Source organism: Bombus fervidus, chromosome 1 (genome assembly GCF_041682495.2).
Source record: "Bombus fervidus isolate BK054 chromosome 1, iyBomFerv1, whole genome shotgun sequence".
NCBI lineage: Eukaryota > Metazoa > Arthropoda > Insecta > Hymenoptera > Apidae > Bombus > Bombus fervidus.
In genome coordinates this window covers 9514179-9525790 of record NC_091517.1, presented here as the reverse complement: position 1 = coordinate 9525790, position 11612 = coordinate 9514179, and the positions used below count along the sequence as shown (strand labels likewise).

The following is an 11612-nucleotide window of genomic DNA, read 5'->3' as shown; positions in this document are numbered from 1 at the left end:
CCTAGTGACTTTCGTGGGGCCGAATAACACGTGCGTGCGGAAACGCGACCGGTATCCTTCGACGATACCTCCAGATCGGCCGATTGCTAAATCGATCGTATCAACGCGATATCGTAATGGTATTTTTACGTGCCTCGTCGCGGGTGATAGTTCTATTGGTGGGTGACTCTGGTGTCGTCGATCATCGAGAAGCTGCGCTCATCAGCTGACTGCCAAGAAGAACTCGCGATCGTACACGGTTCGATATCGATTCGGTATAGTTTGCTTCAATTCGGTCATCACAACGAATTGCATTTTGATGACTGGCATATGTTGGTCGGTCGTGTCGGTTTGAAGATCGTCGTTGAAGGGCCGATCGGCTGATCCTTTCTTCTAGAGGAACTATGGATAGGGTGTTGTGTGCCTGTGAACGATCAGAAGCATATCGTTTATCGCAAGATATTCTACACGTTGGAAGGTGAAGGAATTATCGACTTATTGTCGATGTCGTATCGTCAGTGATTTACTAGTCGAAATCGGTAGCGATTCGGATGCTAATTGTAGATCGATATCGAGTACAATAGTGTTTGGTTTCGTTTACATTCACGAAAGAAACGCTAAGTTTAAGTGCGATTAAAGTAAGTAGAAGTTCCGATGGTGTAGGTGAAGGTACTTTGTGTTGGATTTACTTCATAGTGTATTTCTTTTCGTTTCGAGAATATCGGAGGAAACAACGTGTTTTTTAATGAACGTAATTAGCCGTTCGCTCGAGTAACGTTCGTTTCACTTCGCGGAAGGAAGCACTCGAAGAAGGAATGCCGTTCTAATAAAGCCTCGTCGCGTGATGATGATTGTTCGGTTAACGAGAAAAGCTCTGACCTTCTTGCACAATTCCAGTCGACCCGATTTGAAATCGCGTAATTCATTTATGAGAACCGTCCAGAAATACAGGCGTCCGCAGCTCGACTCGTCCTTATGGAGAGAAATAGACCGAGGAAGCGGAACAATGCTATATTTGGATTAGTTCGACGGTGCTTTTATCACCTTAAACATGATGTTCGATTGCTTCGCGTCTCTATATCGGATTCGAGAAGTTCTCGTTATCCTCAAAGTGGTTTCTTCGTTGTTGGCGTGACTCTACTAACGCGTACAGGCGAAAAGGAAGATAAGATAAAAGTCAAAGGGAAAGGGTTAATGAAAAGAGAAGTGCTGACAAAAGATTCTCCGAGCTGTTGGCCTTCCGACAACGTGTCTTTTTGACTCTTTAACGTTAAAGATCGAACCTAGATATATGTACATGTTGTTTATAGTAAACGTATTACGCACATTTCTTTGTAGGTTCCTCATTTTTAGCGGTTGATCATATGCATATTTTGCACACTAATATCCTCGTTTTTCAATTCGATTTACGATTCTACCCGTTCCATAAAATTATATTACGAGATTCTTCTATACGACGTATTTTTACGAATTATGTTGCAAGTTTGTTTGTAACGCATTTATTCCTCTTGTCGCATTCTAAATCTCTCATTATACGCCTTAATTTAGGGATGCAGGTGACGTTGTTTTTTTTTATTTTCCTCTATCAATGGTTTACACATGACTTAATCCTCATCATCTTTTAAAATTAATTTCTCAATCAGCACTCGCAGTATTATCACTATTCTTTTTTCCACAATAAAAATTATTTAGCGACAGTTTCGATATTTCAAATCTTGGAAATCTTAAAATTGGAAGATACAAATTTAGTCCAAAATTTAGTTCTTGCTTGAAGTACGGCTTCCATATTTTTTAAAAATGCTATTTGACAAAACAATATTCAACGTTTACGCGAAATATTCCTTGCTGGTGAAACGATAGGGGCGATAGGAAAATAAAAAGGGTGGTTCCGCTCGATGGTCCGTGCTCACTGTCCCTCTCGATCTTCCGTAATGACCAATTGGAATGATCGATAAGCTGAATGACAGTCAGGCTCGTATTTGTGTAAGAGCGTTGCTGGATAGACGGGAAAGGGCTGGAAAGTGATGAGAGAGACAGCAATGCAGTCAACGTATAATGGGCGACGTATTTGACGAGTAGGTTATGCTGCTTTTTGCTGGTTGCTCCTCTCTCCCACTTTCACTTTTATTCTTTCTCTTTCTCTCGTCCTGTCGCATTTCAATTTACATGTACGCCGTGTGCTTATGCATTACAGTGCCAGCCAAACTACCAAATGAGAAGCAGGTATTTGCTTAGGGAATAATTGTGATCGTTAAACGAATCGCGGTTTAGGCCGTGGAATTGAACAAACAATGCTTTTGTATTCCTCCAACGGATCTTAGCGTAAAGAATAATTATTCCACCGGAGGTTGGAACGATATTTTTTTAGGTTGATTTTGCGAGGTTCCATTTTATCATCGCATAAAAATGGTGATCCGGGTTCGTTGAAAGCGCACAATCGGGAAGGAGAATTTCTTCGATTCTTGTCTTCAGAGGGTTGAAACGAAATGAATATTACGACTTGGGGGTCGATATAGGACGTAACCAAAGGATAATAGTGCGATCGGTGATTGTTTCTTTCATTTATAGCGGTATTTGTGGATCTAAATGTATTGTACTTGTTTCAAAGAAGCGAGATAATTTTGTATTGTCTGCTTAAATTAAAAATGTTTTGTTTATATTATATGTTTCAATTTCGCATTTAAAACTTTGTTTTATCTTTTGGTTTTCGCGTTACTGTTTTCTATCATTCATAAGTACGATAAATCCAAATAAAATGAATAAGTCAGTGAATCATTTTTGTAGTTTTCATATCATGCAGATGAGGTGTTCTCGGTGTTTTTGATAAATTGAAGAAAGCAAATACGGTACAAATTTTGGCTGCAAATGTTTTATTATATTTTTATAGTTAAACGCTTAATGTTACGGGAAATAAAAACATTTTATAATAAATTGCGATCTCTTACATGTATTGCACAATAAAATATTTGTCTGCGATGTTGTGACAAAGCACATTTAATTATACATGTTACATTAGATTCAACATTCATTACTCATTTCATAACGAAACATCTAGATAGAGTTAATCTTCACATAATATATTTCTTATTGCCATTTGTAAATTATGTCCTCACAATTTGTCATAAAAAGGCCTAATTTGAAAAATCCTATATTTTTAGTCTTTCTTCTATGTTTTTACAAATATATACATATATTTATAATATAATTACTCTATTATTTCTACACCAATCTTCAAATTCAGTTAACTATAACCCAATAACCACCGAATTTGAGTAAAGCGATGGCCGTCTTTGAGTCTCCTTTGACATTACAGTTATTCATCCCCAAAATCATCCGAACAAGTGAAATTCGTTTGCGAACGAATCGGAGACCGAGCGGTAACACGAGCGATGAAAACGCGGACTAGAATCACGCGAGGCAGAATCCGCGTAGGTGGCACGTTCGCCCGGTCGCGCGCAGTTTATGATAATATTTAATCCAGTTATAGCGAAGGGTGAATATAGAACGAACAGGCCGAACCTCGTGGTGGTTAGTCGATGTCTCGATGCACGGTGTCGTTGGTAGCGGTAATCCAGTTATGCTCGAGCTACGGACGCAACGCGTTGCGGTCTACTAACGGTCCGACCGAATTCTGTTCACTGATTTACTCGTTTATCGTTTATGTTTCAACCGATCGTACAAATAGAAGATCGGACGATCAAAAATAGACGACAAAACCGCGTAAGGAATAACAAATTTGGACCAATTGGAAAAGTTTGCGACAACGATTTTCCATGTTCCGGCCTGCGAACGACTAATTTCCTCGGTTAAGCAGATTATGGGGTTAGTCACTGACGTTTGCCGCGTACCAACTGACCACGTGACACTTTGATCTTCCATCGAGTGACAATGTCTATTGTTGGCAAAGCAAATTGACGTGGTCAACGTGTCTCTCTCTCTGTCTCGTTTCGTACGTGACTCGTACCTTTCGATGATCCCGAGTTTGTTAATCCTTTCGTTAATCCCTTACACCCGTTATACGGAGTCGTGACAACAATGTCGAAGATCAGAGCATCGATTCGGAAGTAGTTTGGTCCGTTTGGTAATGGTTCGTCGGTTTAATGCTTCGCCTTATCACGACGAATCAGGCCGTCAGAATCGATAGGTTACGGCTACAGACGCGTCTTAATATTTCGTTGCTGCGAATCTCATCGGTTCGCGAAGCCTCCGAGTTCGAGAGGCTCTTTACCAATGGTGACACGTGTTTCGTCGGTTCGAACAGATTTTTCGCAACATGGTGACAATTCCACTTATTTCCAGGTGATCGTCTACGATCGTTTCGTATCCTGAAATCAACTGGAAAAATATTTGGCTCAGTGCTATAATCGAAAGTTCCTTTACTTCTTGCGGCTTCTGTCCTATGCTGAGTATAGACAGCGTTGTCGTATTAGTGAATCTTTGTTGTTCGTGCTGTGATCAACGACCCAAAGTGTTGCGATCAAGATCCGGATAGTTTTGAAGAAATAATTCGTTTCATCGTGAAAGTGTTTGAGACGTTACCTCGAGGAATAAGAAATAACCGTTCGAACGAGTGAAACCTGCAAATCTTTCGATATCACAAGGAAATGACTATGTTGTCGCGAGTCGAGTTCGATCGAAGGATCAAAATTGAAACATAGAAAAACGCGAACCAAAGGATCATTGTGGAAAGCTAGTTCTATCGCCTGGACCCAAGGATCCGGCTCGAAGTATCCAATGGTTCTTCGAGGACTGGTCGGACATCATGCTCGATCTCTTTCGCATTTCGGTGCCACGGTAGCTGGAATAGAATCGATCACACAGGACGCTAGAAGGGAGCAGAGCTGCGAAGTACGTGGAAGTCATCCGAACGAAGAGATACACGACGAAGGGACGATAAAGGGACGTAGATATCCTTGTCACGGTCTCTTGATTGTGGGAACACGCTTTACTCGTGGCGTCCTGCGCATTCGACTTTTAATGAACAACGGCACGTGGCCTTATAGCTTGAATCGACGACGAATAAAAAGGAGTAGAAAGAAGGCGTTCAAGGGGCGAATAATCGAGCGACATTATAAATGTTCGTCATTCCTATGACTTAGAATCGTTGTTAGTGAATTAATGAAATTCTAATTTTTGTAGAGAGACGAGAAATCCAAGGGTGTTCCTTCGTCAAAGATGGAGATGTTCCATGTGAATAGATGACGAGAAATTAATACGCGATCTGCCTTCGATGTATGTTGTTCGTATTATCGGTAGAACATTATATAGAATATGAGACGTTGATCGTTAAAAGAGTTTAGAAGATTTGAAATTAGACCGTGGATAGTCGGTCTGTTTACGCTACAGGGAATCCTGATGGAGGGAAGCTTCAATTAGAAAAAGTCCAGGGGGGGGGCGAGTTTGTTCTTGGCGAAACGGTGAATTTACGACAGCTTGGGAAGAACGTTAAACTGCTCGTAACTGGGTAAGAAAACGAACGTGGACTGGTAAACGAAAGAAGGATTATTCCTACGATCGATACCCTTTCTTCCATTGTAAGATGTTTAATTCTTCATACGGTTCCTAAAAGGAGTTACTCCTCGATCGTCCAGCTAGGTGTATTGAATCTGCTCACCTTCGAAAGCTTTCGGTTGCAAAACTATTCTATTCGATCGGACAGATATATTGAGAGTAGCCGTCGAAACGCGAGAAGAGAGCCCGCGAAAGGGACAAGGCAAGCCGAAGAGTCACGTATCCTCGTATTCGCCTCTCTCGCGGGAAATCATCGTTCACAAACGAATAGAGAGAAACATCTCGCCGTTCCGTAGCCCTTTCCCGTGACATCGAGAAAATTCGTAACAACCGATCCGTTAAGAAGATATAAATCCCACGATCATCGAAAGGGAAGAAAATTTCTCGACGAATTATCCCCGTAAAGCCTCTTTGTATCGTGCATCCGTATTACAAGCTTTTTAAAGCGAGAGTTAGCTACTTCCTTTTTAGATTCTGATGTTTAACGAAACAATAAATTCCAAAGCGAAGAAACAAGATTGGAGTACCGCTTAACGACGATTGTCTCTTTAGTAGAAGTCAGTCGAAGTCAGATACAAAAGGGAAAGAAGCTTGGGGAAAACTACCAAGAATTGAAACGAAATCGTGGGCGGAGTTTGAGATAAGGATATCGAACGAAGGGAACTCGTGAAAATAAAAGTAAACATCTACGATAGACCGGGAAAATCGGCTGGAATCGAAGGCAGGAAAAGCGGATAACTAGTCGAACGCGGTAGCTGACCCGCTTTCATTCCTTTTCCGAGGGATTTTCATCGTAGCTGTCCGGCCGCGTGTGCCGATCTCTTAAAAAGACTTAACGTTTACCACGAAGGAACGAGAATGTACCCTGGTTGGAGTATCGGGAGAATCGGACCCTTTACCGGGAACACGAAGAAATGAAGTTATCAGTGTCAGCTTATAGAGCTCAGGCCAGTGCTCACAAAAAGATCCTTTCCAACTATCAGCATCAGTTGAGTTACGGGGCCACCAATCAGGCGTCCTCGGCCCGGACCCCCTCTGATCCCGCGACGTTCCTTACTGGCTTCAAGGTTAGTGCTCATTTACCTACTTTTATCAATAGTGCTAAATATATATTTGATCATATTAATTTTTTAAATAATAAAATAATAGCAAGTTCTCGGATGTATAATTATGTGGGGGAAGGTTTCTTCGTAAATGCAGGGTATCCATCTCAGAATCGGTAAAAACTTAATTGAATGATATGTTTCACGGAATTCAGTGTGTTTTATCATGTGTCAATGGTGAGTATTTGTTCTGGGAATAACTAGATTTATTAATAAATGGGATTCGTTTATAACATGATATCGGTCAGGGTCAGGATTATTACCATGTCTTTCATTCCTGATAGGAAAATAGAGAATGGTCGTTAAGCTTCAAATATTTGCTTGGGTAGTATTAGGTCAATAGCTTTTAAATTGTTTTCGTGATTATTAATTGCTAATTTTTTTTTCAAGTTGATAGTAGTTTTCTATATTCCGAACGAGCTCGTATTTTTGACAGTACGAAAATTAGAGGATAATTTAGGAGACAAACTCTGGAGAGCTTGATTATTTTCACGCAATTACAGCAATTTTCTGTTTGTTTAGGTGTATTTGAGACAATGTTTGCTTAGTTTTTTTTTTATAAAACAAGATTTTAGGATCGAGAAGCGGTAAAAGGTAAACCTCAGACTTTACTTGGAATACGTGATTTTTTATTAAACACATACACATAGATTCTCTGGTTATTACAAAATCATTTCAAAAACAATTCGATTAAATAAACTCGTGATAGGGTACATATTTTATTGTAAAATCGAAAAAATCAGAAATTATTAAAATGGTATTAAGCTCGACAGTTTTTGGGACAAATATAGAAACGTTTCAAACTCGGAATGAGTAAAATTAAAAAAGCTAATCAAGGAGAATATACGGAAGGGCAAAAAACGTGGTAAGATGTACGTGCTTGGTTTTTATTCGGGTCTTAATTGTGACTTCAGTTTTTCTACAAAACTGTGGTTCTCCTTCTAGTATTGTCCTCATTTTCCTAGCAGATGTACTAGTTGAGAAATAAAAAGGTTTAATTCTAAAAACTTTTAGTACGCTTAAAACGTGAACTTTTCGAGTATTCACCGTTTTCCCTTTTAATTGTCAAAATATTTTTCGAAGAATAGTGTAAAATTAGGGCATCCATTGAAAAGTCTTTTGTAAAACTTAGGAAAATTTTATTCTCTGATTATTTATTACTTGGGAATTTCAGTTACGTGTTATCAACCAATTAATACGTTGTCAAAACTCTTAACTTCTAAAGATATTATAGAAAAAAAAAAAAAAAAAAAAAAATGGTTTCTCATAACTCCAAACTATAACTCCAAACTATAAGTTAATCACGATTACGTCGTTTTTCATGATCACCGTAAAACTGTAATAATTTTTAAAAATTTCAATTTATCCAAAATTTTATATTCTGTTTGATTTTACATTTTTATGCACCAAGCTAAATAAATCTGTTTTTTATCGTCGTTAAAAATCCCCGATTTAAGAACTTGAGAAATTGCAAAGTAATTTACCAGTCTTTGACTTTGATGGAACGAGATTTCGACTTGCCACGCCATTACAAATCGTCACCGCGACGCGCGACGTATCGCTTCTTAATGGCATCCTCGATTTGCATGTTAGCCACGTGATTTAAATTTCAAACGAATTTCCGTGCTCGTTGTATCGAGCAACCAAACGATTTCGACACGCTTATGTCGTCGATATAACGACGACGACTACGTGCTCTCGCACATGCTCCAACGGGACAAACCCATAGAAACGACAGGAGGATTGTTGGCTGTAATCGCGATAACTATGCAGCTTTATCGTCGTTGTAGCGTCGACCGCGTGTCGACGGTTGTTTTTTTCGTAGACGAAATTTGCAGATGATAGATTTATCGACGGGAATAAGGGACTTAAAAGCTCACTCTCCATTAGCGCGATACCTGGATCGGGGAATATCGGCCGGAAATTAGAAATATCAATCGTTAGCACGCGTTTTAAAGCGAGATTTCATTCACAACGGCAAACGAACGCTTAATGGCCGGTGTTCAAGTGGGAGAGTATAATTTCATTTCTGCGGCGAATAAAATTTATCGTTTTTTAGAATTATTACGGTCATTGAGCCAATCTTTACTATCTATGCTACATGTCTATTAACTAATAAATCATTTTTATAAAATATTTATCTTCTTATTGGCAAATTTTATGTATACGTTTTACGTAAATTATCGTGAAAATATCTTTTCTAAATTTCATGTTGAATATACATATTCGTCACTAATCGGATTTTCCTTGCCTATATGTGCTATGTATATGTTGAAAAATAATTTTCATACGAAATTTACGTTTACAATTTAAAACTTTGTACATACATTTTACACCGTTATTATTGTGTGTTAGAAGATCGTAGACATATGATAAACGCAATAAATTTGTTAACTCTTCAAAGATTGATAGAATAATACGTCTCATGATGATTTTTACAAATACTGCTGGCTTGTATAACTTTTCTGTCACGATTGGCCTAGATATGATCTAATTACATATTAAATTACTTTTTACTTTTTTCATACTTGAGTGTATAATCCTACTACATACATACTATGAATGTATTATAATTCCTTGTTATAATTTCGGGCGATGGTTGCGACATTTTATTTGTCGCATTGGATTTTAAGTCTGTCTTCATGAAACATACATTGAACAGCTTAAATATCGGCTTCTTTTTACTTTTTGGGTATAGTTGCAGAGTTATTATGACATTACGAATGTAGTTCTCTTAATGTAGATAGTAGCGTTAATGTAAGTGATTTCTACAGCAGTAGTGATAATCAGTCATTATAATGAAAGTTCGCAATCACATGGTAGGTTTCTCTTCATTGTACAGAGTATACATGAGAAAGATTGTTTTTCTTTATATTATGAACTCGTAAAGACGAGTTTATATTTCATTTATAACATCAACAATAACTAGTTATCATTGATAACTAGTAATTAATTTATTTACAAAATGTATCCTACTTTTAATATAAAAATTATTCATTTTGAATTGAATAGATCTTATTTTCTGTATATCTATTAGAGAAAATCATTTTATAGAAAATCATTTATACATGTAATCTAATATAGATTTCTATTTACACAAGAGTAATCTTGTAATTCTTAACGTAAGTTAATAAAACATCATCTGAAGAATTTTACGTCTATTTTACGTAAATTTGATGTGATCGGTAGAAAATTAGAGAAATATATCTGTACCTGAAATATATCTGACAGCGAAAGAAAATATGGAAGAAAATAAAGAGCAACGGAAGGACGAATAATTTGTTTAATTTAATAAAATTAAATACTTTTCTTGCATGCGGACAATTTTTATGCAAAAATTAGTACCGCAACATGGATTAAAGTTATTATATTTCTCAGATATACCTAGACTTGCAATGGAATTTTTAGGAGCGCAATCTCCATAGAATTAAAAGCTGTTTTCGCTAAATAAGCTTTTAAAATGAAATTTTCCAAATCTATCTTTTTGGATATGTAACCAGACGATGTTTGACAAGGTAACATCGCATTTAAAAAAATTAACACCACTAAATCTTCTCTATTTTTAATAAACAAATTTGTGAGGAAGAACGAAATATAGAACGAAATAAAGTACGAAACAAAGAACAAAATAAAGAACGAAATAAGGAACGAAATAAAGGACGAACGTTAAAATAGATGACGTATGTAACTTAATTCCGAAGGAGATGAACTAATTCTAATTTGCTCTCAAGTACAGATATATATTCTCAACTTCGAAGCAAATAAGTTCCTCGTCGTTTTGATGTTTCGATGTTACTAACGACTGCGCCGTAGTCGAACAGTTATAAAAACTAACTAGCCAAGAGATTAAATTTTACCAGCGAAAACAACGGTAATTGATTTTTTTTCTTTTATATGGATGCAGCTCTGAGTGCGCCAGCTAGGAGCAACAGTCATAGAAAATGTCGAATAAACTGCCAGTGGTTCGTATATCGGTTCCCGTAAGTGTTACTGCTATCTACTCTGATTGAGTATACACTATACACACGGAAATTATTATGCGAAGCGCCGAAAGGAAAAACATGCGAATAATGTTCGGTTGTTTCCGCCCAGTATCCAAGCGTAGCGTGTAATCGATTGTTCGGTAGTTTTCCCCTCTTCCAGTCTTTAGCGACCAGACAGGGCGTAAATAGGAAAAATAGAAATCCTTAGCCTTTTTTCACATGGCGATATACGTACGCGATACGTGTATGATATTATACATGTATGTATCACGATACATGTATCGCCGTGTGAAAGAGATCGTATGAGTTGTGATTTTATTCCCTACACGTGATGTCTAGCATTAGAAACACTGGTACGAGCTTTTTTATCCGAGAATTTAGTTTCGAATTATATTTCTTTCGTTATATTTACCATTTAGGTGTATTCTGTTTCCGTCTTCTCTTCTATCATTCGTAGTGAATGTTATGTATTTAAACGATTAGAGATAATTTTAAGCGATAGATTTAAAAATTAGTCAGAAAGTCTTTGTCTTGCGAAATAATAGCTGGGTGTGTATATTTTATTCTTTTGGAAAGTAAGAATGAAACAAAGTATTATATTGGGTGTCCTGAAAAAGCATATTTTTATTTAAAAGAATAATATAGTGAAATAAAAAAATAAAGCAGTTGTTAAATATATTAATATCTTTGATATATAATAATTTTCCTAATAAAGATTTTCAGTGAAATTTTCTAGTGTGACACCTTTTATAATGTTGGTTTTGCCATTTAATAATTTCGTCACGAATTCCTTAATTTGTATTATTAGTGATACTGTATGTATGTTTGAAAAGATTTAAACGTTTAGAGATCTTTCTGTAAATATTTCTTTCCTCTCCAAAATATATCCCGAGCTATCAACGCTCGTATTGATCCGATACTCGTAATATCATCCAATAGATAGAACAGAAAATATTCTAAGTTGTCGATGCTGAGCTTGTTCCATCTTTTCTCAATCTTATCAATTCCTTTTCGGTTATGCTATAATATTTGAGAC

The 11612-nt window shown here is 37.1% G+C and overlaps 1 protein-coding gene across 3 annotated transcripts in view; it reads left to right on the top strand.

Annotated features, from left to right (window-relative positions):
• The window catches only part of LOC139997895 (uncharacterized), a 203810-nt gene continuing 192198 nt past the window's right edge, over positions 1-11612 (top strand). For 2 of the 3 annotated variants that reach the window (XM_072021951.1, XM_072021943.1), the window contains exons 1-2: positions 1-457; positions 4279-6557. In XM_072021951.1, the coding sequence (XP_071878052.1) occupies positions 6405-6557 (153 nt within the window). In that variant the 5' untranslated portion in view covers positions 1-457; positions 4279-6404. The remainder of the gene's footprint in view (positions 458-4278; positions 6558-11612) is intronic. The other variant, XM_072021961.1, reaches the window with a different exon arrangement.